The sequence below is a fragment of the Dunckerocampus dactyliophorus genome, chromosome 9, assembly GCF_027744805.1.
Source record: "Dunckerocampus dactyliophorus isolate RoL2022-P2 chromosome 9, RoL_Ddac_1.1, whole genome shotgun sequence".
NCBI lineage: Eukaryota > Metazoa > Chordata > Actinopteri > Syngnathiformes > Syngnathidae > Dunckerocampus > Dunckerocampus dactyliophorus.
Window position 1 is genome coordinate 21,378,250 of NC_072827.1, and position 27,496 is coordinate 21,405,745.

General features: G+C 40.1%; 1 protein-coding gene across 1 annotated transcript in view; it reads right to left on the reverse strand.

Moving 5' to 3' along the window:
- clybl (citrate lyase beta like) overlaps positions 1–27,496 on the reverse strand; it is a 72,837-nt gene that overhangs the window by 13,050 nt on the left and 32,291 nt on the right. The window contains exons 2-4 of the mRNA XM_054786952.1: positions 23,590–23,800; positions 7,227–7,415; positions 1,278–1,379 (exon numbers count right to left, since the gene is read on the reverse strand). Of these exons, the coding sequence (XP_054642927.1) occupies positions 1,278–1,379; positions 7,227–7,415; positions 23,590–23,800 (502 nt within the window). The remainder of the gene's footprint in view (positions 1–1,277; positions 1,380–7,226; positions 7,416–23,589; positions 23,801–27,496) is intronic.

A 27,496-nucleotide genomic window follows, 5' to 3' on the forward strand; every position in this document is an offset into this window, starting at 1 on the left:
TGATCATAGAGAGCACATTCAACGTTTTCATTGTCAGACATCAATGTTGATTCCAATCTTCAGCCTGCAATATCTCAGTGTTGATTCAATCACTTTTTGCTACCTGGGTAGCGTGTTGGCCGCACAATCAGGCAACCTGGGTTCAAATCTCCCTAGAACTTCTCTTGTCTGGAGTTTGCATGTTCTCCCCCGAGTACCCGTGGATCTCTCTGGGTTCTGGCTTCCTCCCACATTCCATGTTAGGTTAATTGACGACCCTAAAAATTGTCCATCGGTGTGAATGGTTGTTTGTCGATGGGAAAACCTCTGTTGAAGACCAATAAAAAACTAAATAAACACATGACGTACATATGTGTAAACACTATCATATATAATAACATTTGCTCTACATACTTAAATCGAGCTATGTGTTCAGAACAACTTGTTTAAACTTAGGCCTGATTTCTTATTTTAGGACTCACTATATTCTTTAAGTCAACATGAAACATATTCTAGCTATAAGAATACTAGCCAAGAAAATTTTGCTGACGCCATTAGTAGAATTCTTTGCTTGAAATAAGAAAAGTTGTGTCATTTTAATACAATTTGAGCTTGTTTCAGGTATGGCTGTTTTGCAGTGATAGGGATTGGTGTAATATGCTGGGATGCAATAGATAGCATTGCAGTCATCAAGACATACATTTGCAAAAGATACAATGACACATTTTAGAGAAAAGTATAAAAAAAAAATATGAAAGCACTATAGTATAGCTAACAAAAAGTCTTTACTCTCTTTACTTTAGTTTAGTACCCTTTCAGATGAATTTGCACAAAGTGGGAAAATAATATACAAATAAAAACACATTTGTGGACGTTGTCTAACCAAACACAAGGAAGTCTGAATTTTAAGTCAACGCAATGGCAATTTTTGCAATTGCTGCGATGAACTGGAATAAAACTAGGATAAGTTGCACAAAGCGTAGTAATGGCAAAGCACAATATTCTCACCAAACGTGAATGATTACTGTTCCAAAACATTTTATATATAAAAAATAAAAAAAACTGTACCATATACTTGAGCAACCATAGATAAGCAATTCCTACCAGATGAGGTAGGAATACTGGGAAATATCCATTACAGTTAACATTGTTTAAAAGACAAAAATGTAATAAAAAAAACAATAATTTGGAGATACATTGATCATCGACAGACAATGAAAAATGTCTCATTGGATTATTTTTGGAAGGTGGGGGCGATTTGGGAGTGGATGCGCTGCTAGGAGTAGTTTTTAATTTACCTTAAAGTTGAGCAGTCCCACAGCAGTTTCCACAAAGGTCACCAGGCGAACAGGCTCCGTCAGCGGCCGTCCTTTCAAGCTGCGCTGAAACCTGTCAACGAACTGAAGAACACAGGCGGCACGACTCATTAGCTCCCCGTTTGCTCAAACGGCAAAACACGCAGCGCTGCGCAATTACAATAAATTAGTTTGTACTACTTTGTACCACAGCAGACATTCAGCTTTTTTGTTGCATTTGTATTCTCTGCAGAATAAAGCGTTAATAACAACAACACCTTCCGCCCTTTTTTGATGACTCCAAATTCATTTGTAATAGATGTTTAAAAGAATAAATTAAAAGATCTGTCGTGCTCTGAGGGACTGGAAGTTGCTGCTCCTCACCGTGCAGCTGCTAAGTGCACTTACCACTGCATTATTAGCCCACTCCAAAGAGCTCACACTGTGCTATGATGCCAGAATTAATTCAACGGTGTGGGGGGGGAAAACGAAAATAATAAAAAAACAGAAAAAAAAACAGGAATAGAAATGTTACCGGTAAGCGATATGAAAGCTTTCAACATCCGTCATGGGAGACAGGCAAAAAAAAAACCAAAACATTTGAACATTTGATAGCACCTGAACACACTGCTCACTTAGCAGCCATTATACCAAGAAACAAGGATGAAGTATTTTACATTATCACCAGGGTACCCCCCCCCCTCCATCCTCCTTCCTTTTCGTCTGAAGTCTCGTGCACCACCTTCCCTTCAGAGGCTCTGCGTGGCAACATCAGACCCCCCCACCAGGCTCATGTAAATATACATGCATGCACAAGTGGCAGACGAAACAAGATTCGGGAAGTCAACGTTACTCCCATTTGCATACACATCTTTTATTGATAGTGACACCACTGGAGCAACAAGGCCCTTTCCCCCCCACAAGCACACCTTGGCATCATCTTAAAAACCCAGAGTTTAATTCTATGAAAGACCAAATCGTTGCGATTTTTTCCAACAGACCAATTCACAGCGAGCTTTAGACTGCTGGTGGGATAGCCCAAATTCCAAAATCTATCATCTGGAAACACACAAAAGCCCACCCCCTCCTCGTGAGCTTTCAAAGAGCCACCCCTCCAGTCCCACAAAAACTTTGTGTCCCCATGTCCTCGCCTTTTTCCTCCCTCACGATAATCTCAGGTATGCGAGAAAAATAAACCGTTGCCCGCTAACATTCTACTCCTCCTGAAAGCGCGAGGCCTCCATTGAAGGACTTCTAAAATAGGGCCAATTTTAATCATCTCTCCATTCAATCACAGCTGGGATAAATCATATCTGAAGAGATTTGCATAAATACAAACCCATCAAAGACTTTTCATCTTCAAAAGCTCTTTTTCTTTTTCCAAGACCCCAACAGGCTTTGTACTGTAATCATCTGAGGTCACAACCCGGTGGGAGCCTGGCTGCTATGGCAACGTGAATGCTAGGAGGGGCAGGGGTGGGGGGGACGAGTTGGGCATGGGGTGGGTGCAGGGGTTGGTGTGTCTAAGAGTGTAAAAAGAGGGTGTTAAGATAAATCTATTTTTGCCACAGAAGATTGATACGGAAGAAGGCCCGAGTCCGGTGATGTCGGGGCGATATTCCACATGACGGCAGACGGAAACAGAAGGAATCTGTGAGGGGGGAAAAAAAGAACCTTTAAGAGCCTCTGACCGTCTCTGATTACATGTTTCCGTCCCTCTGCTGTACTCTCCTCTTCAGCTATTATGCACTTGGAGAGGCTGATTTAGAGGTGCTTTTGTACCTCTCATGTACAGCAGCCATTAGACGTCAATGGCTCTCACGACTAGGGGCCTTTAATCGAAACTCAATTGAGTGGGGTTAAAAAAAAACCCCACACAACAAGGAATATTTTTTGGAGAAAAAGGGGAATAACACCTCTTCTTGCCATTCAACAACAACAAAAAAAGGGACGGACAAGAGAAAGGAAGCGATAGTGGGACAAGTTTCAATTAATTTTCTTCAAAAGAGGGCCAGATTAAATGTTTCCTGCCTGCTGAAGTGTTCATTTCACAGAGGGGAAGTGGAGAATAGGGATAAGGGGAGGTTACGGGAGGAGGAGCGGAGGACGGGGGCCGCCATTCTTTTTCGGTCCCAGTGCACACTAAATAGTGCGGCGGGGGCACACGGAATTGCGCATGAATCTGTGTGAGAATTGTCTCACAGACACACACACACACACGCACGAAAACCAGGGGGGTTGGGATGGGAAGGGGGTTTACGCCTGTTACAGCCCAATAAGGCCCGTCAGTCACAAAAGGAGCCGGGGGTTGGTGGTGGTGGTGGAAGGAGGAAGGCCCCCGCTTAAAGATCTTGCACACAAAAGGAAACAAGCGAGTCCATCTTTTAGCGACAAATCAGTCTGGAGGCTCCTGGGCGAATATCAATAAAAAGGGGAGAAAAATAAACAAGTGGGGGTGGGGGCTGAAAGGGGCGGTGGTTTGGGGGATTTACTGAGCTTGCCTTTACAAGAGTGGAGAGAATCAGACACATGCTTACAACACAAGACGACTGGCTAAATATGCATGCACAAACTAAGCTGAAAGGCCAGGCAGACCTTAAAGGACGCAACAGAAGGGTTTGGCGGATGGGGGTAAGGCAACACCAACAATGTACATCTTCATGTCATTAAACTGAGTTCTACCGAGTCATGTAACCAAACACATTAAGGCTGAATCTCAAGTCCACCCCTTGCCCCTAGGTTTTGCGTGCTCACGAGAATCAAGTGGTGTCCCAAATCTCCTTAAGTTAAAGGAGTAAGGGCTAAGGGGTGTACAGCTTTAGAAACCAAGTGTGGTACTTGATGTAGGGGTGGGAGGAGCTTCCTTGTATTCAGCACTCCGGCTGACAAGACGGCACAACGAAGACCGAAAGAAGCATATAAATGTAAGTAATTAACACCGATATCTAACTTCACCGCATTTGAATACTGAATTTCTTAAATGATTAGACAATGATTAGCCTGTAAAATACAACTTAAATTCTAAGTTGTATTTTAAAATCGCTTGCTAGCGAATGGAAGCTACATTACTTTAGTGTACTGTGACGTTGGTGTTTTATAATAGCTATCTAATCGCTCATGCAATGCAGCATATCATAATGAAGTCTGTTTGCTGTGATTTATAGCCACCGTAGTCCACCAGCAATTGTCATGGGGAGATATGTTTACTGTATTCAGCATACAGTTTCGATGGTCAGGAAGTAAGACAAGTAAAACATGTCAACAACATGGCCATATGGCCACGCAACTGCAACGCTGCCCGCGCTGTCTAATTCTGCGCCCAAACACTGACGCCAGACTGAAATTCTGTAGCTAGCATGCTAATTGTTAACATGCTAACTGCTAACCCAGACGAGCTGACTCCGGACTGAAAAGCTAACTGTTAGCATGTTAACGCTACATGTCAATGTAAGGTAATACCTGAAAACAATGGCTAAAATGCTAACATGCTAATGTTAGCATACTAACAATGCCAACATGTTTTGTTATAACATGAAACCACTGTCTATGTAAGTTTATACTTACTAAAATATAAAAATGCTAGTAATGCTAACATGCTAGCTGTTAACATGATAACACCGAACATGAAAACACTGCCTATGTAAGTTTCCATCTTTGATAAATATATATATATATATATAAAACAAAATAATAAACCATAACAATAAGAAAAAGCTAACATGCTAATTTTAGCATGCTATCAATGCTAACATGCTAGCTGCTAACATGCTAACATCTAGCATAATAGCGCTTTGTCTTTATGTAAGTGTATACCAAAAAAAAAATGGCTTTGTTTGTAAAAGTGTGTTCCTTTTATTTTCTGAGGTAGGCTACATAACAATGAAATAATGTTGAAATGTAAGCACCTTATTTTATGGTAAGAAACATTTATTATGAGCAATTTAAATACCTCATCTGCCTACCTCACAGTCAGCAAGGGGTGAAGGGTTATGACGTAATGAGAATCAAGTGGCGTTCCATTTCTTAGGCCCTGGGGGGGTTTGAAAAAAAAAGTTGCATCCACACTCTGCCAGATTAGTAAATATCTGCATCCAGACGGGGATGGATAACTGGGTGAACGATGTAATACACAAGGAACGCCTACGTGTGGCGCACGCAGACGGAACCCCATGACGCGCCAAACTATAGAAGAAAAAAGAACGCATGCATATAAGTTCACAGCTTCCGATTTCCATTGTAATGTTATGTCTATTTCATATGTACTGCACATTTGATACATGTTCTATTTCTATAAATGCTCTTACTGGTTACTTGCTGGTTGTAAGCTGTTATTTATTAGAGTTGTTTGTTATTTGGCAATAAATCCCAGGGGTAAGACAAAAGGGGAACGGCTAAGGGGTGGAATTGGGATTCAGCATAGTGGTAATTTAGTATTGTCGCTGCAATTAAAAGCCTGTACTGTATTTCCGCAATTTGCTGATTTTTTTTTCAAATTATGTGAAACAAACATTAGCAACTTCTGTTGTTTTTTTGGGCATACAAGTTTTTTTTTTTAATCTGACAGTGACGATATGCAGACAACTTTCTGTTAACTTACTGTATAAATGTGTGATATACAAAAACTGAGGAATGTCCATACCATATTGTTGCTGAAATAAAAAGACTGACTTTTTTATATTCTAAAAAAAAAACTTACTATAAAACAACATTTGGACAAACAGGCTTTTTTAGATGGCAACAATATGCAGAGTCTGCCCCAAACAAATTTATCTTTGTATATTTCTGCACACAAAAAATGATGAAAAATGCAGTATTTATTGGCACTTTGATTATTTGGATATTATTACATGCTTTCCTACTACGGTAAATGTTTGCCAGCTTATGTTGATGCACTGTGATGTTATGAAGAATGCTAAGGGGGACCCTGGTGGCCCCGCATAATGAACCATATGGTCCAACATCAGAAGGGTTTGCATTGATGATGTTTCTTGACCTTTTGGGACGGGACATCCGTACAGCGACCCTTTTGTAGAAACGTAAGAACACTAAGATTGGTTGGTGTGGATTTTTAGCAGTTACAAAGTAGCCGACGTATTAGAAAAGTAATCCCGAGTGAGCTAAGGTAAAAGGCGCAATTGTGAGCTCCATTACGCTTATGAAGTAAATGTGCACAAACGTCCATCTCTTGGGTACCAGCCAAGAAAAACACTACTTGTCCATCCCAGAGTCCTGCCACAGGGATCAATTCCCACTTTTACTGTGAAATGGAAAAGCGTGTTATGATTGCTTTGAAGATTCCCGCAGTTTCGTCTTACTTCTTGAGTTTGTGTAAGGTTACCACTACATTTCATAGACCCAGAAGACATGAGAAAAATATGAGTTTTTTTCCTTTTGGGTTATGTTCCCATGTATGTATTGAAACTATTTACTTTTGTTTTTTTGGAACTGGTCAAATAGCATCGTTTCAAAAAGCATTTCTACGAATGTGGAAAAAGAAAAGCTCTTACACACATTTTATGATTATGAGGTTTTATGTTATCTTTAAATGGGAGACTCTCTCTTTGAATATCTTGAACTCCTGTTTCCATGCATGGATGTACTTTCGCTTCATGGAGGACAGTGTGGTATAACAATAAATAGATTTAAAAAAAAAAAAAAAGGTTTCGCTAGACATTTTAACATAAAGCCTGGAGCTGTGCCAACTAACCTAGCATGATGCTGCTGTTAAAAAGTGGCTGTCATGTTAGCACTGTAGCTCACGTACTGTAGCTTTGCTAGTATTGCTAACTTTGTGTCCTCACACCACTGTTTAAAGTTACAGTTCCTTTGATACCCCTCGAAAAGTTAAGTAGTTCTACATAATTCGGCTAAAATTAAAAGAAATGTTGTATTTAAAAAACAAACAAAAAAAAAGACTTTCCTGGTGGCCAAAACGACAATTTGAAAACATACCCACTGAACCTCGTGAGTATCCTCCACTTTAGGCAACATTATGGCTGGTGGGAGAACCTCAGCCCCAACAATGACCTGTAGGTCAGCTTCGGCTAAGCCACTGGACACGGAGTTCACCCTCACACACTTCTCTGTCCGGCCCAGGTTCAGTTCCTTCAGCATCCTGGGAATGGTTTCCCTGGCTTCTGTCTGCAACGACAAATGAAAATGTATCAATAGGAGACACGAAATTAATGACCAAATTGGCACATTTCGACACAAAACAATAAAACACATTTTTCTATTAAAGTATACATTGTGAAAAACACAGCACGGAGGGAGGTGAGTATGATGAAAAAAAATCAAAGCAAGGCCCGCAGTCCCAAGTTCCATCAGCAACATAGTAGGCTATGCCGCTATTATGCAAACCAGATGTCAGGCTAGAGGAATGGAGAAACGGGGGTGTCGGAATGGAGGAATTACATCCTGTTAGCAAGAAATGTGGTCCGCGTTAAACAACATGAGGACATGTAAGCTTCGGAGTTGTCGGGTCTGATCAAGCCATTGGAGCTGCTGATGTGAGTGATGCCCCATTTTTGTTTTTGACCAATTTTATTTATTATATCAAGGAAAAGTATTCTAAAATCAATGGAGTGAATCTAATGGATTAACCACAAAATTCACACAGGTAGTAAGGAGAATTGACGCAAAACTAATTTTGGACTACAAACCAATGTAGTTCACTGCAAACATTACAACAACATCCTGTATATAAGCCTACAACACAGTGGTTCAAAGTGAATAGAGTGAGGTTCCCAGGCTGGCAAAGCTAATGCACGAAGACTGTCCTCAACTTCCCAGTCTGCCTTTTTAAGCTGATGTAGTGACTCACCTTGATCACTTTTGTTATACGTTGTCTGTGTTCTCCCTTACAATTCTGTTGTGCAATGGTTAGCAACTGGTTGGAACATAAATGTGCCTTAAAATGAATTGATTTTGCTCGTGGAGCGGTGTCCAAACTACGGCTCACGGGCCGCATTTGACCGGATCCATTTTTAACGGGCCTGTGTCAAAGTCTAAAAATATAACGAACTAGGGCTGTATGAACTGAACTATGAATTTCTCTTGTTGTGAATTTCTCTTGAAGATGAATAAAGTATCTATCTACCTAACATTTACTTAACTGTTTTGTACTTCTTAGTTTAAACACTAGGTGGAGCTATTGTCTTGAACAAGAAAGCGATCACTAGATAAAAATTGCTGAGCGTAACCATAAATGGCAATGCGCGTGCTATTCGTGGCGCCCGATGAACAGAAGGAACCGATGTGTTGGGAAATATTTCCTCAGCGGACTCCTCATTCATGGTGGGATTTCTGTACAAACACAAACACGCCCCTCCCTGAGGCGGTTCTGTTGGTTCTGCCGCTTGTTAATAATGTGATTGGAATTGCATTGTGGTTATGTCTTCCTCAACCACCAGCACGGGCACGAGCATTACAGTTTGTTGAGAATTTTGTAGCAATGTGTACATTAGACAATCTGGCCAAGGTACATTTGTTTCTGTCTGTTCGTCTCTTTTATTCACTGACACAAAGCACACACACCCTATGATGGTAAAATAAGTGTAAAAAGTCCACACATGCGTGGTGATGCTTCCTTGAGGCTTATTCAGTGGTTGACATTAATCTGCTTCCACCGGGTGATGGCTCAAGCCAGGAGAAGGTGTGCCAAGTCCGGACACAGGCAGGAAGGTACCGCGATATTGTTAACCCGAGCAGAGGGGCTTGGTTTGGAGGGAATTAGCTAACATTTTGCACATTGCTGTTGTAGTAGTAGTAGTTGTAGTAGTACTGTAGTAGCAGAGACACTGGCAGCGCACAACACTGACAAGTTGCATGCTTTGAAGAACAAATGCAACACTTCTACTTTTTTTTTTTTAAATCTAAAATGCACTTCATTCAATAATAAGCAGTCATTCCATTGAGTCTTAACAGTTACAAACAATGCACAGTTTTCAGTAGAACACGTTTCTTCATTCTTTATTTAGTCCAGGGGTGTCCAAAGTGCGATCTAGGGACCATTGGCTCCTTTTTTTTTTTTTTTTTAAATCAGGCTGCGGCACATGGTAAAAATGTAATTAAACAACCAAAATGAAAAAAACTGCAAAATATGGGGAAAATAGAGCTGAAAGCACTATTATTATTTTGTATGTTGTTACAAAATATATATATATATAAAAAAAAAAAACATATACAGTACAAATATCTAAGTGGCCCCCGCATCCTTTGACTTTTCAGGATGTGGTCCTCAGTGGAAAAAGTATGGACACCATTGTGCTAGTATATACTGTAGTTGAGCCGATTGCAGCATTAATTAATTATTATTATTATTTGTATCACATAAAGTAGAGTTAAAGAGATTTACTGTTGTGTTAATGGTAGCCAGGCAGGGTTAAACACTGTTTTACTGCTGATCATTAGAAGACCGACCCCATAAATAACGGGTGTATGGGACAGAGAGAAACTGAAGACAAATATAACACAGGCAGCAATACATCAAAATCTCTGTAAATTCACATTAGATTAAGTCATGTGAGCATTTATGGGGACCCCCTCTATCACCATGGGATAACTTCTGAGACAGAAGTCCCTGACTATGATCTACTGGAATGCAGAACATTACTTGATATTATAGATGTCCCTTCTAGTATCAATAAAATATGATATCAAAGCCCATGGAAACATGTTCTTGGGTTTAATCGGGGTCATCAGGGGTAGGGCTTAGGGCGCACCGTGTCAATACGATGAGCATCCTGGTCTGGGAACTTCTCATTGCGCCATCTCGCCGTCATGCTCATGGAGGGCGACTTTATCTTTGTAACCTAAAACGGAATGGGTTATTTACAAGGCCGTAATTCACATTTCATAAAACTGCCAAGGATGTCTGCTGTTTGGGGCGGCTGTGGACAACTGATTTGGTGTGAACATCTGTCTGAAAGACTGACATTGGTCACCAGGTTGAAATCAAGCGCCATCTACAAATCAAGTGGCCTTAAAACCTTCTTAGATCAAATGAACCGCATCAGTAACCAAAGACAGTGCTGCGCTTGTTTCCGCTGAAAACCTCTGAAACCACAACACTAAGAATGTCCAGAAGATTCTTTTATCTGTAAGGTAAGAAATATTATTCTCCCAGACACCTTGACCCCTATGGATTCCACTACTCAGTGCTTGAATAAAGCCCTTTGAAAGCAGGATTTTTACATTAATAGACAGCCATTCGACAAGTTGCTTCAAAGCTTTCCCACCCCAATCACCTGGTGTCCCATGGAGTGTTCGCCCCAACATCAGCTCCATCTCCCCTTTGATTCCTTCCATCATTAGAAGCTGACACGCAGGGAAGGCAGGTAAGCAGCTAGTCAGCCAGGAAGGCAGGGTCCGCCAATCGCAGAGAGACTCGCACGAGAAAGCTTTCAAGTGTCAAGCTGCTGACCTTCTGCGAGAGTATGAGCTACCCCTTAATGCGCATCCTGAATCTCGGGATCCCACCGAGTGCTGTGTACACTTGACACAGCGTGGTTACTGCCTTGTTGACATCACATCGGACTGGAAAAATGAAGCTGGAGTGAAAGCTCGATAAGGAAGATCTTCTTGGTTTTCTCTTAGTTCTCTTGGGAGTTCCTGCCTTCACTTGCCTGACAGACTCCAGAATTTCTTCTTTTCACAGTCATTCAGACGTCCATCATAACTTCCAATCAATGTTCTTTGCCATTTGATGCCTTGGTCAAAGGAACTTCAGAAATGACTCGGGAATTCCATTTTACCTGTGATTGTCTGGTTCATGCCATTACAGGAATCATTTTATTTTTTTTACGTGAAGTTGTATGACATCCCCATCAACAGTGACTTTTCCCCTACTTCATGAGGTCTGACTTTTTCATAAAAAAACAGTTTTGCAATACAAATGTATTGCTCTTTTCAAAGCATATTCTTTTCAAAAGCAAACCGACTTTACTTTTGTGCCCAACTAGCCGGAACTACTTTCTTCAACACCAAAACAAAACTGACCAGAACTCTGCTCACAAGGCGGAGAAAGGGAAAAGTCACTGTTGATGCACTACACAGCTGATGTGGATGATACCTCATGTCAAAAAATCCAAACTATTAGACATGACAGAGTCATTTCTGAAGTTCCTTTGACCAAGGCATCAAATGGCAAAGAACATTGATTGGAACGATTGGAATTGATTGATGGACGTCTGAAAGGAAGAGGTACAAAATTAGCAACATTCTGTACTTTTAATGTCATTGAGTCAACATAGCTACAGTAAGTGAAGATCTTCACCAACCATTAACCAGTGTTTTCGGCAACAATGACAATGACAAAATTATTTTGTTGACAAAGCTTTTTTTCATGACGAAAACGATATGGTGACGACCTAAACATGGCTCTTTGATGCCTAAAACGTGATGAGTCGTATGTGAGTTTTCGTTGATGAGACAAGACTGGGCAAAAATGTTAGTGGTTTTTGCTTTTGCTTTTTTTTTAAATGACCACTTTTGCTTATTGTATGTGTAATCTTTACTTCCTGCTCAACACGCTGGTGACCAGTGACATGAGCAACGGGAGCACTTTTGGTATCCACCAATTTGTGGATATACTTTAGATATACCTGTAATCCATTCAAAAGAAAAACTGAATGCATTGTGCAAAGAGACGCTAACGTAACGTAGACGTAAACGTGGCTGCAATCTCAAGCAGCACATGAAGGCTCATCACCGATATTCTTTCGAAGGTAAGTTACACAATAAGTTGTGCTAACATATCATATACAATGTTACTCGACAATTGGCTTGTGATAAATTTCATAGCCTAAAGCTTTCCACATAAATCCAGGCGCAAACTTAGTGCTAACTTCAGACTAAAGTTGGCTTCATTGTGCTAATGTCAATTCATTAGTTCTATGTGTGGATTACTGTTACATTCTATTTTTTAAACGTGTTAGTAATGTATATTATGTTTTTTAAGATACGCTATACCTACATTTGATTTTGTATTCACCTGTAGACCTTTACAACATGTTCCTGCCAATAAACAGCAATGGATACTTTAACCTTGTTTGCAAAGGTAATTTATGTCATCCAAGACTGATTGAAATAGCTTAGTTGCTACCAAATCTTTAGCTAAAAGATTGGTGCCCTAAATAGTGTTCTCCCTCATTCCTTATTTCTCTAAATTTGACTTGAGTGGAAAGTGATGGTTACCAAGACCTCTCCTGCACTGTTCATGGTATTTCTTGCTCATTCAGCTTCCATATGCTGATGACGGCTTTCTAGCTTCACGGTCCGAGTGCCTTGCACCTGCAGGTTCACCCATGCAAGCTGTTGTCCTTGTGTGGCAGGTGCAGTCACACCAAACAAGTGTTAATAATCCAACAATCTAGATTAACATGTTCATCCTTTGCACAGTTCGACTGGTGCAAGTTTTGATTTGTTTTTAATGAATTGGCATCAAACTAAAAAACATTTAATAACTACACAAGCATTTGTGATTTTGGTGTGGCGGAATATACTCAAAGCAATTTCAATCAGAGCAAACACCCTCCCCTCCCCCTATTATGCTTGCTTGCCTTAGGAATCAATGCATATACAATCTGCCCCCTCCAAATCCACAGGGGTTCTTCTCAAAGATCCAGATGTTCACCCCTCACTGACAACTGCACCATTGGATTATTTCACTTACTTGAATATCATCTATGCTGCACAGTAATGGGGCTTTCTTTTTCTGTTTTATCCCCTACTTACTACTACTATTCTCTATACTTGCCTATTCATTTCCATCTGGGACTACAACTTAAGTGACAAACTACAGTATGGTCTCTCTAATAGGAGAATAGCACTGGTCGTTTTTTCTTCTTGCGTCACAATCCATCATAAAACCATAAAACTATACAGTTTTCCGCCATTCAGGACGTTCACATATAGTTAATGATATAGTTTATTCTCTCAATGTATCTACTCTTCCCCCACAGTTACATGCACTGGATTCAATTTGACGACTGGTCAAATAATGTCCGCCTCCAAAATGCTCGATAGCGATTTTCACCCTGGAAATTTTTCAAATAGATAATTGGTACAGAGTCGCTGCGATACATTGCCGACGTGGGGTATGTACAGGTACTTTTCGTTTCATCAATGTACTTTAAATTACTGACATTTTTCAATTACTTTTGCATGAATTAGAAATACATTTTCTTGATTATTCTTTCTTTGCAGCGTTTCATTCTTTCAAACTTCATTTTGTGCAATATCCCTGACTTCTCTCACAGGTGCACTTCCGGAATTGCGTGATGCATCGGGTGCAACCGTCTTGCTGCTAATGTGGAAATGGTAGCGTTGATGACAACTGAAACACATCAATATAGAGAAGTGACAATTCCAAAAATCTGTAAAAATGGGAGAGTGGGATAATGGGAGAGGGCAGCAAAATACAAGAGTCTCCAGGGAAAAATTGGGAGGGTTGTCCAGTATTTTACTAGTTTTGAGTTGACTAAACTGTGCGATTACGTCAAATGTCGTAACCTCAGTGAACGCATGTCAATGATGTCTATGCTTTCTTGAAATGCACAATACAATATATTATATACAAACAGTATATACACACTGCACTTAAAATACAAGGTGGAGAAAGATCAAATTGGTGAACGGCTGCAACAGTGCATGTACAGTAAACGTAATGACTGGCAGTTTAATGCCAGTAACTGCACTGTCACTGTGCACCCAGACGTCTCGTTCTACTAGCTAGGACCTCAAAATGCTACCCAATATAAGCAGCCTACCACACAAAAAACTGACAGACAGCACAGTTTGAAAGGAAAGAATGTTTATGGTAGAGTCAAGAGGGTTTCTTATTTGCTGGCTGAGTGGGTCACACACCCCGCTTGTGAGTCTTGGCAGCATGACTGAGAATTTCCCTCAAGTCTCTTGGGCCATTTTTTGGTATCAAGCATACACACAAGCACACAGACCTGGAGCAAAACACTCCCACATACTTAATAAAGCCAAAAAGAGTTTGGCTTCATAAAGCCAACGGACTAAATCAACATTTCCCTAAAGCTGCAGGAGTTTATTCATGCGAGTTCACTTCAAGGAAGAGCAGATCTTTCAGTGTCCTCGTGAAATAACACCAGCAGTCAAGCACTCGACTGAGGTCATGTAGCAGTTGACAGTCGGCCGCATAATTTATGTAAAGTTGAAAATCTCTGGTGTCGGACACAGTTCAGGCATAGACCATAGCTGCATATACTGACTGAACAGCAAAAGGTAATAGCCCGTAATAATGTCATGCACTAAACATCTAATCTCCTCTCAGCTGCTCTGAGAGCTGCTCTTGCCACAGCAACACAGAGCTTTCTCTGCTTCAGTGGCTCCTAGGAAGACTGGCGGAAGTAGTTGGGAAGGGGGGGGGGGGATACATCATTGCACAGATTTCTTTGCTTAAGTTAAGCCATCGCAACACCAAAGCGTACAATGTTGTGTTCCATGCTTAATGTTGGAAAAGGTGACAAATACAGTGGTACCTCGGTTTTCCTTTTTAAACCGTTCCAAAGGGTCCGTTCAAAAAAACACTAAACGATTTTTCTCATAAGAACCAATGTAAAGCCAGTGAATCTGTTCCAGACACCCAAAAATGCTACCACAAAACATATACCTGTATATGGACAGGCGGGAGCTCACAACACACACACACACACACACACACACACACACAAATATATATATATTTCATAGACATTTATCTACATATACATATACACATATACACTCCTGATCAAAATCTTAAGACCAGGTGAAAAATTGCTAGAATTTGCATTTTGCACATTTGGATCTTCATGAGGTTTTAAGTAGAGCTACAATATGCAAAAACAAGAAGGGGGAGTGAGACAAAAAGCACTTTGAAAAAGTGATAAATTATTTAATAAACATTGATTAAAACAAACTATTTTGGGTAACCCAAAATTGTTTTAGTCAGTTTTAGTGAGGGCATTGTCATTGTCAGCCTGGCCAAACTCACTCAACTACATATAGAAGTTCTCAACATTACATTTTATGGTGTTTAAGGTAGTACACACATGGCTTTACCTTGCCTCTGTTGTCGAACACTTTCTCCTGTGCGGTTCATTTATATGTATGAGGAGTGTGGTTCTACCTGGGGAGTTGAGGTCCTCAGTTGGTGTGTGCCTTATACAAAAAACTACATTTCTAGAAATATAATTTACGTAGTCAATGACCACCTAATTACCAAGAAGCTTAAATGTATTGTTGCCTTATGGAATCAACGTGCTTTCAGTGACACACCAGCTGGCTACAGGCTCCCTAAGCCTTCACAGATGTGAAGAGTCTACCCAATAATTACTAATAAATGAAAAATTCACATAATGTAAGAAACTTGAACGATATTCTCCCACATGACACTTTCTGAAAACATAGAAGGTTCAGACCCAGTATTTGTCTTGCCTGTATGTGTGTGTGCGAATGTGAAAGAGGTGCCCCCCAGCGTGTCAGCCGAGCCACCATGCCATCTGGAGAGGAAATCGAGTGTGAAGTACAGTATAGTTTGGGACCAAGCTCCGTGGCAGCGGCTCAGCAGTTAGTTCATTAGTTCCAAATTTCTAAGGATTAGGAGGGAATCTCTAAGGCAGGGAAGGCTGACAGGGGAGGTAGGATGTACGGACCCATGTGGGGAAAGGAGACAGTGAGACACACGCCAGGGAGGGCAAGTGGACCATAGGGCAGCGAAGAGACCGAGAGAGAGGAACCATCTTAACCCTGGGGACCCTGCGGAGGAGGGACAAGTCGAAGAGGGTTTAGGGAATGGTAGTGGGGCACAAAGATAGCGAAAAAAAGATGGGGACAGAGGACAGGTGTAGCCGTCAGTTCCGCTCCAGGGTTTGCCCCACCCCCCACCCTCCACCCCACTGATCATACAGATATGATGATATGTGTAAGAGTGTTAGAGCACTCAGCCTTATCTTCCCTCCCTTCTCCTCCTCCTGCTCTCCCCTACGGGTCCATGCTGACAGTTAGCAAGCTCTCCGTGGCTTTGACCCCATTGGTCCATCTCTCATCGTCGCTTCCTAAGCAGCCGGGCCAAGATAGAGGGCAGACAACTTTTTTCGGGAGGGGGTGCAGGTAATTAATGCTGGCACGCTGCAGTTTTGAGGTGAAGGTGACAGATCTGGAAAAATAATATATTACCACGAGGCTAAATAAAAAAACAAAGTTGTGCATACGTACAACATATCAATTAATGCTGCAAAAAGCATGCCAGTCCAGTAGTTGGCGATGTTCATTTGTAGAGACATATTAAGCTCAACAACATCAGTGGCTTGACCTTCCAAAACGTATCCAAAACATTTTTTGAATACAGTACACATGTTTAGGCATAGAATACTTTGTTTTTTCTGCTGTAAATTGTAAATAATTACTTTTTTTAATGCCGCTATCTGCAGGGAGAAAAAAAAAGTGCTGTAGCTATTAATCCAGCAGAGGCCGCTCTCTAATTCATTCAATACTTTACAGCAGGATGATACTTTGACAAGGCGTGATGTTCTGTAACTGCACATTATGTAAGTACAATACTGTATACTGTATATCTGGAATAGTGTCTTAATATATAAAACTGCATTTAAAATATGTTTAATAACTGTGAGGGGCATATTAATATATAATGTTTAAAGTATCAAAAATAGGATTTTTCTTTTTTTTTTATGGGTGTGTCCATTATTTGCGGGTTTCATCAATCGTGGGGGGTCTTGGTATGTAACCACCGCAAATATCGGGGATCGACTGCAACATATGGATAATAGATGCAGTAGCGGTGTGCTTAATGTTCACTGAAACAGCAAAACAGCAACTACAGGGCTATTTTTTTCAGTTTTGATACACTCACGCATGTCTGCACGGCACACTTAACACTTTTGGTTGCTTACACACTAACGGTGTTGTTTTAAAAACACCCACTTTGTTTTCAAATGTTTGTTTCTACATTAGTTTAAGATGTAGTTTAATTAACTAAAAAATTAAACAGGGATAAATTAAAACATATATTAAATATAGTAAATAGTGTTATTTAAATTACTAATAATAAAAATGGGAGTTAGTCATTGATATGTACATTATGACATTAAATAATTTATGGTAACATTTTCTATGGTGGCCTAGTGGTTAGCATGTTGGCCACACAGTCAGGAGATCGGAAAGATCTGGGTTTGAATCTCTGTTGGGCATCTCCGGGTACTCCGGTTTCCTTGCACATTCCAAAAACATGCATGTTATCTTAATTGGTGACTCTAAATTGTCCATAGGTGTGAATGGTTATGTGCCCTGCCATTGGTTGGCGACCAGTTCAGCACGTACCCCGCCTCTTGCCCGAAGTCAGCTGGGACAGACTAGAGCATACCCGTGACCCTAGTGAGGATCAGGCAGAGAAGATGGATGGATGGACTTTATATTAAGGTGCCTGTAATAAGCTTTAATAAGTAGTAGTCGTGAAAGTCAATAATATATATATATATATATATATATATATATATACACTGTATATATTGTACACTTATTAACAGTTAGTGCTGTGGGAAAAGTACCTCGTGAGGATTAGGATATAATATGCAGTAAATCAATAATCCTAATCTTCAGCATTGGTAACTGTCAATAAGTACATAATACCAGGATTTATGAGCCTTTGTAAGGCATTATTTTCCACTACCTGAATACTATTGTCAATAAATATCCAATTCATGTTAAGTAAATACTGTACATTCTTTAATAAATCCTCATTAGGAGGCTTATTAATGCAAGTAAGCATTTAATGTACAATTTTATTAATATAAGAGGCTTATTACCTTTAATTACGGCTTTAAAGTTTATTACAAGCACCTTAATATAAAGTTTTACCTAATTGGGTAAACACAATTTGGTACAAAATAATTAAAAATAATTGGCATCACAAAAACTTACAATGAACAAAACAGTGTAGAAAAACCAAAGTGTATTATGATTATAGGAATACTAATTCATTTTCTGTCTTATTTAAATGGATGTGTGCATAAAATTTGTATGCCAATTATTATTACCATTATAATTATTATTTTTATGCTTATGAATAGAATTCTTCTTCTTCGTCGTCTGACTATTTGTGGTTGTTTGCACCTGCACTGCATCATACGGAGAGATGTTTCTCACATTATGCCAGCCAAGGTAGTCAAAATGTTAGAAACAGCTGTCTGCATGATGTACTCCACTATTGGGAAATGTATACCACAATAAACTGATTTTGTAAAATGTATCTACATAAAGCGTTTGTCATACTTCTCGTTGCACAGGTGAAAGCAGTGGGTTTTCAGGACACTCCTCCAGAAGCATTTTATATCCTTGGAATGGTGAGAAAGTGACAGCTGAAGAAGTCAGAAGCCTGTGAATTCTTTCTAGAGCCTGAATGGCCGCATTCCTGTCGACCACGCTGTAAAGACGGCGAGAGCTGTGACATCCACCGACGCCATCGCAGGGTCACAGCTCTGACCTGTCAGTCACACGGGCCGTCATCGTATTGTCTTTGTCTTACTACAGGAACGGCCTGCAGCCATATCAATCATCTTTATTATCATGACTTAAAAACCCTTTGTTAGTTAACTTTTTTTAAACCCTTTATGCTGCTCTCCAATCACAATTTCATGGACAGTTCAGGAGGGCCAATGGGGAGGTCACGTGGGTGGGAAGAGAATGCTTTTAACCTGCTGCATCTGCTGCTTCCCGCTGCTCGCCCAGTGGGATGTGGTCACCTTGTTTAAAGCCCTCTGATAGGGGGATGGTGGGGGGGCACCGCTGCCTTTATGCGGCCATAATAGGGAGAAATGTGCTTGTTTTAAACATCTTACTTAGGTAGTTTGCCTTTAAGGGATTAAGTCGGAGCACCTGTCGGCCCGAGCAGTAAGGATCACAACTAGAACAGTACTTGGTGAATGGCAGACTTTCAAACAATTGCAATTACCTTGCTGCATACAGTCGTCCTTCGTTTACAGCGGTTAATTGGTTCCGGACCCGACCGCGATAGATTAATTGCCGCAATATAAAATTCAATAAATGGAATGTTTTCTTAGTAAGATCATAGAAAGCCTGTTTGTTTATGACTTTATAAATACGGTTTCTAACATTATTAGAGCTCTGTAGACATGAAATAACACCCATATTGTCACCTTTACACTCCAAACTAATAAGCTAGCAAGCTAACCGGTTCGCCTGATATTTATTTCTTCTAAACTTAAGACGCCAAAAATTTACCACTTCTACACGGAATGCGAGAAGAACTTTTTTTTTTTTTTTTTTTTTTACTCTATCATGTCGGACATGCCATAGCAGACTTCATGACTTCTTGCAGTGTTAAGGTAAGATAAGGTAATGTGTCATCAATGTTTTGTGTCACTACTGCTGTCTTGTGACCAGAATACTACATATCATCCATCCATCCATCCATTTTCTATACCGCTTCATCCTCATTAGGGTCGCGGGACTACATATCATTTGTATTTTAATATGTTTAGATTAGGGCCGTCAAAGTTAAGTTCGTTTTTTTGGCCGCACGATTAACGTGTGCACACCGTAGTTTGAGGAAGTAGCGTTGACCGTGGAGCCCCAAGGGGGACCAAATATTGAGCAGAAATGGTCAAAGAAAAGGGTATTTTGATAAATTTAGCTTCAAAGCCCTGCCAGATGGATCTTCCAAGAAGACCAAAGTTATTTGTATCTACTGTCGATGTGATTGGAATTTTCACGAAGTACATTGACTTGCCAGAGAGAAGCGAGAACTTACTGAGCCCTGCCAGTATTTTTTATTGTCATTTATACAGAGGTAGGCTACCTTGGCATACGAGTGTCCCAACTAACGAGTGTTTATTTTAGATGTGAGCCGTCTCTCGGCTGATTTGTTGCTTGGAACTGCGAGCTAAAATTTTGGGTACGAGCTGCTAGTTAACGATAGGCATTGCCGAGGACAGCTATTAGGGGCTTATGTCAATGTGAGCATGGCTGAAGAGCTAGCAGCTCTAGCATAAGCTAGTCATCAACACATCAGTAACACAACACAACATCTTATTTATTATGTATTGTGTAAAACGAAGGGTTACTGCAAAATCCTACATTTGTACATTTATCCAGATCTACAAAAATTATAAAGGAATCAGCAACAAATTGTAAATTTTGATATATATATACCTATATCCTTCGTATATCATACGTCATCATGATTGTTTTTTCCATGAGGAATGTCAAATGTGGGCAGAAAAGAAAGATTTTATAGGGCATAGCCCTTAACACTATAACAATACATACATTTAATGACTGTTAGAAGACATAGATGTTAAAGCATTTAAAAGTCAGCATTTTAAAGCCAACATCTACCAACTGATTGCAAAGTACTATGTACTATGTTGAACTGGTTTATATGCATTGAAACCAATTTTTTTTTGTTTAACGTACAGACCATGTTTTCAAAAATCCCCATTCAGATTGACCAACAAACAGATTGCACTAAACAATCTAAAACAATGTAATATGCATGCCAGGCCAGTAGTGGGCGACGTCATTTTGTAAAGGAACCCTATGTTTATACAGGACACAATTTTTAGCATTTAGATCAGGTGTGTCAAACTCATTTTCATTGAGGCCCACATCGCAGTTGTGGCTGCCCTCAGAGGGCCACTTGTAACTGTCAATTAGGGCTGCAACTAACTATTATTTTAATAATCAATCGGTTGATTATTTTTCCGATTAATCGATGAATCGGATTTAAAAAAAATTCAGAAATAGAAGATTTGAACTGACAGAGCAAATAAGTGCACAAACACCATGTTGCTGCTTAAATATTCTGTTAAAATGTTTGCATTGCAATGCAAAAATGTTAGTACTGTATGTCAACATGCTCCTGGCTAAGGCTGGCTCTTTTTTTGGAGGTTATGTTTCCTGCTGCAGAGAACAGACGCCCAGATGCTCAGATGGTGCTGAAGTACCAGGAATGCATAAGTACGACTTGGCTAGCCTAACATAGGATATGTGTCTCTGTTAGCCTTCCACCACTGCAATGCAATTTCTTCCTTGGCAAGGTTCTTTTCTCCAAAGTATGTGAGGACTTTGTTTCTCACTTTGGTATGAACATCCTCACCTTTACTTGCGCTTCTGTTCTCGACTTCACAATCGGGACCAAGGAGTGAATCACGTAGGGTGGAAGGAGCTGTTGATTCAGCAGCTGGAGTATCGGTGGAGGTGCTACTGCAACTGCCATGCTGCTGCACATCCATCTCCCTTTTCCCTGCAAGTGCTACTGTTTGCACTCTGGTTTGGACATGGAGGACTTCATCAGGTGAAGGCCAAGTGTGGCAGATACTGTCGTGTACTTCGGTCCACTCATGAACACGGTGGCACATTCAAAAGGCTTGAGAGCTGCTTCAAGCTCTTCTAGCAGGCTCCACTGTTCTGGTTTCAAATCCAGGTACATTTTGCCGCTATGTGTGACAGCTGTCAGACAATGTTGCTGTTACAGGCCACCTTTGCTCAAGTAGTAAAAAAATACCGGCAGTGCTTCAGTATCATAAAGAATGTACTATTCCACCTAGTGCCAATGTCTTGGACAAGCCTGTGCTCAGGTGCGGCCATTTCTTGTTGTTTCTCTTTCAACTTCGTGTAGGCCAGCTCACTTTTCTTAAAATGCTCAACTAGACATCTTGTAGCCTCGATAGCTTTTTCAATGCAGATATGTCTGATGCAGTATGTCTATCCTGCAGTGGCATGGTAACGTGGCATGCCCTGGGAAAGTCTAAACGGGCAGTTTTGTGGCATTGAAGGAGACGAGGTCTTTGAATTTGTTTTTGGTTTTTTAAACCCTTTTCCCGCAGATGCCGTCTGATGGTTATTGCGCTGCAGTCGGCACCAGTAAGGGCCTTAATTTGGGTCGAAGATCGCCCTGTGTGTTCATGGACAGCCAATCGGATCCTCCGGCTCAGCGCAGGTGTGATTTTTTGGGGTCTACCACTTGACTTTTTTGTTCCATAATGCTCAGGATCTTTCAAAAAACTTAGAATGACTGATTTTCTGCTCCCAACCTCAGCAGCAATGGCACGCTGCGAGAGGCAATCGACAGTCTGACCACGTTCAAAAAGACAAAGCTTCTTAGCTTTAGCCTTCAGGAGGGCATGACAGTGGGAATGCCTGAAGGAAAATGAACATTTTGAGCAGATTTTGTTGAATTTACTTTTCCTTTGAAAATATTGCCTCCGCTCTGCCTCTTTTTACGTTATTTCAGTCAGCCAACATTGACAAAGCTCTGCAGGTGAAGTAGACGACTCTGCGATGTTGTGAGTGACGCATAAATTGCGCGACACAACAAATCGATAATGAAATTTGTTGTCAATGCTTTTTTAATAAATTTTTATTGATTCGTTGTTGCAGCCCTGTCAATATATATGACACTAGACGTCATATTAGACACTAGACCTGACTAGGCACTAGACGTGATCATCACAACAGGCATTTATTGCAGGTTTAAATTATCTCACAACAGGCACAACAATAATAACATAATAATCATAATAATGACAAGAGCTACTGCTGAGGTCATAACCCTCGACAAGCTGAAGCTGAACTCTGAACCTCCAGCGTCACTTCCTGTCCTCCACAATCTGTCCGTCTGCCATTAAGATCCCCTAGGAAACACATTTACTGCGACACTGCTCGAGCAGGAGTTTAATTTACCTCTTAAATGGCTTATTTACTCTTATTTTGTCCATTGTACCGGGTAATACGAGTGTAAAGCCATTTAAAGCTGCCATTACAATACACTGATGAGACAATAGCCAGTACAAGGAACCAAGTACGCTGTCCAGAAAACAACAAGGAACTGCTTACGTGTGAGATGTTATCTTATTTATGTCTATTATGTCTTTTTTCCTTCGATTTTATCTACTACTGTATATTGGGTAAAACAAATGTAAAGGTGACTATGTGGGGGTTATTTCATGTCTAAAGGGCTCTAATAATGTTAAAAAAACATTTAGAAGATAGTAAACAGGTTTTCTATGTCAGAACAATGAAAATATTTACTTTATTAATGTTTAGCCCATTCCCTTTCCCTTGACAAAGTAAATATTGTGAAATCGACTCCTCGGCCGAGCACAATTGTATAATTAACACAGTTAATTATACGCCCACTTATTACTATCAAACATTGCCTTGCTTAACAGAAATATAATGAACTGCAATTTGTCGACAAAGTCATAAAAGAATTAGTTATGCAGCATTGTATTATGAAGCGATGGCAAACAAGTCGAAGCCTAACCTTTTTGCTGAGGGCAACGCCATCCTCACAGTCCAAGACGGCACAGTCGACGTCCAGGGTGGCCAGCTTCCTCAGTTTCCGCTCGTCATTGCCGGGGCAGTAGAGCACGGCTCTGCGGGGTACGTAAGGCAGCGAGGAACCTCTGGTGTCATGGTGGTGACGCCATCCTTTGGTATACAACTGGGCTGCAGGCAGGAGCCAACCACTGTCCCTGTGAACACCAATATATATGCAGTACATAAGAACACTGAGACACAAATACACAGTATGTCACATGAATTACTTATGAGCTAAATGGAGGGTTAAGGGCACTGAATAATTAAAGGTTGTTGTTGCATTCATCTTCATAATATATACAACTTTAATGCTAAACATGGCAGACTATATAAAGTGAAAGTCTCAAAATGTTTTGAGTTATTTTTTTGTGGTTTCCGTTTGCCCTCCAGCTGCTCACTGAAGTGGAGGGAGATACGATGACCTGGGCTTTAGTTTTCTTTGTGGAGAACAAACTCACCCAAACACTGAGCTCACTCATATGCTAATGTGGCCACACTGATCAGTGTCTGGGCAGGGCGGAAAATGAATGAATGAAGTTAAGGGGGAGGCTGATAGTTGTTGAGATTGTAGCAGAGTCATGGAGCTGCGCATAGACCTCCGCCAAGGTCAAACAACCCTAATATGGAGGCTGACAACTATCTGAGATACATTCTCGTAAATTCGTACGACTTTTCAGAAATATTACCCATTAACATTTTTATGTAATGCCGTAAGAATACCATGTCTCACAATGTTACCACACACATGAAAATAAAGTCCTGTATCCACGCTGCAATTTAACCTCTGGATGTAACTTAGCTCATGCCACATCCCTCCAAAAAGTTTTGACAAAACCGATTCAGCAGTTTTTGGGTAAAATAACTAATTAGTTACTCGCTGAAAAATAAAGGAAAATGGTGGGAAAGAAAGGCAAAATAAATTATTGGATTGGCACATCCAAAGAAAATGTAAGTAGTTTTTGACTAATGATGCCCCCTAAAAATGCATAAATCAAGGAAAAAGAGCATTTCATCACTTAACAGAGGTCGGCAACATGCTGACGTCAGGTAAGACAATGGTTAGATGTCAACTTTCCGTAAGACCACAGAGGAATATTCTTCCCATTAACATTTTTGTGGTGTGTCGTAAAAATACCATGTCTGGCAATGTCAATGCCAGTGCCGCATTCCTCCAAACAGTTTTAGTACTTTAGTAGATTTTGCGTAACAATGTTACCCGGTGAGAAACAATGTTTTATCAAAATCGTATTTGTTGTGCAATGCTGTAACACACCTTAATACCTTGCAATGCCCTGTTTCCCCACTGAAGACAAACTTAATTCCAAACAAATCAGATTACCAGGCTGTGTATATTTTCCAAGCCTGACAAAAGCAAATATTGGGTCTATAAACATGTATTCCTATGTTCACGCCACCCCTCCGCTAAACCCCCCCCCAACAGTTTATACAAATATGTTTACTTTGTGAAGCTGCTCATTTGCACTATTAATTGAAATGCAAATCAACAGCAAAGTACCAAAAGGGGATGATAGAAAACCCAATGATATTACCTACCTATGATATTCATATGTCATTGATGCAAACATACAAAAATAACAGACTTGTTCACTTCCAAACAATTCGGAGTCAAGTTTTCCAAAGTTGGGTCAAGCGAGACTATGAGCAGAAACTGCCTTTATGACCTGTTACCCCATGTATGTATGTATGTTTTTGTTAAAAGTTAATACTTTGTTGTGTGATTGTCAACAGCTGTGGGTTTTTTTCATCGGCTAACAACTGTTAACCAAGATAATCTGGCTATTGAAGACGCTAACGAAGTTGGGGCTGAAAACAGTTTGAACTCAACAACTGTGTTGTTGTTGGCTGTTCATTTACATGACAACGACAATGAGCCTAGAAACAAAAACATTTTTAACTGAAATTGTGTTCACTCAATTTTGAAGGTGACAAATGTTTGACGTCTTGGTAGATTCCTCCATACAAGCAATTCTCAAATTCTGAGTCAATACCGTTTCTGGCTGGGCTGTGGAAAAAGTGTGTCAAAGTTGACAGAGCTTTTTGCTGTGAATATAAAAGACTTGCAAATATGTGCTGAGTGTGAGTATACTATGGAACATGGCAATATAGTAGTATTTGTAGTTATCCAGAAAGTGCAGCATCTACTGTGAAACTTTGTTTACGTAACACATACATCCATGAAAGCCGATTCTTTCTTGAAAACTGGGAGGTTGTTAAACATGGGTGTCCTGTTTATTTTAGGCATGAACTTTTCATATAACGATTAATGTACCCACATATTTATCAAGGTGATCAGTATCACAATACTGTTCAGATTTGATGAATACATGCTTCCACTTTGTCGTCCTCCTTACAGGAGCAAAAAATATCTCAATCACAGTCAATTGATTTGCTTTCTGCCATGTTTGGTTACAGCAAAATATCTCTTGTGCAGTTGTCTAACAACTTTTGACCGTGCACTCAACTCCTAGGTGCTCAAGGTAAACATAATAATTACATTTTGAAACAATGCAGTAACAATCAAAAATTTTCTCCGTGTGGATCAATAAACTGCAAACCATTTCATACCAAGTGTTTACAAAGTAACATCAACTCCTGTGTTTTCTGTTTGTCTTTGAAGAGGATCATTTTGGAAACATTGTCAATAAATAAAACTAGTTTTCAATTTTTTTTCAAGACAGTATAGCAGTATAACAGTATAGAAGACTATACAAGCTGTTGTTAAACAGGCCATCGCAAACTACCGGCCTGGCATGCATATTGCAGTTTTCAGCTGTTTTTGAGCAAAATCATTTTTGACAAATTTGTCGTCCGTAACTAAACCCACAATTTTTGCCATTTTTTTTTTATAGGTGGAAGGAGAAGTATAAACATTAGCCTGAAGGATTTAGACCAGTCAACAACTTTGTGGGCAGATGCTGGCAGCAAAATGCAGCAAAGTTTAAACATCCTATCTGCGTATGTCAAATGTTGTGTCTTTTGCTATCTTTGAACTGCTGTAATCCAAATCGCCCTTCACATCCATAACAGCACACGATGCTCCAACCAAATATTCTGCACCAAGCGAACCTTGATTATCACTTAATAGCTACGTGTTTGTCATACACACACATTTAATTACAGTCAGAAACTTCATCACTGCTTGGTGGCAGAAGCAATTAAGAAGGATTTTATCGGTGGTCATGGTGGATAGCGTTAGCATCCTTTTGTGAGATGGATACAAGAGCAACAATAGGAGGAGGATGAGGAGGGGGCTTTTCTTCTTGGTTTTTTTGGAATTATTCTCTTTTCTAAAAAAAAAAAAAAAAAGAAGAAGAAAAGATAAAATCACTTCAACAGCCACTTAATCCTGTCAACAACCCTTCCACACATGCCCTCTAGTCACTCCATTGGCTCTAATCTGCTCACGAGTCATGTAGCAGCAGTTCCACCCAATTAGGTTGGCTTCTTGTATACGTGCATTATATAACCATTGCTGTTAGTGAATAGTGTTCAAACAAAATGTGTCAAAAGGTTACATGGGTAGTCGGAGCACCCTCAAACAATGCAGAGTGGAATGAAAAAATAAAGTGTATCTGTTGAGTCAGTTTATGAAACAAACAAGAATGAGGACCAATTTGATGTAGGGTAGAATTGACAGGAAAGCATGCTGCAAATGGGGCAAGGTAATGGTGGATGTAGCTAGGCCTGTCACGATCAATTTTGCTGGATGATAATTGTCCTACAAATTATTGTCGATAATCCATATTATTGACAATATTTTTGGAGACAATTTTTTCATTAATCATATGGCGTAATATTGAGAGCACATCGTATCAAGTAATAAACTTTAT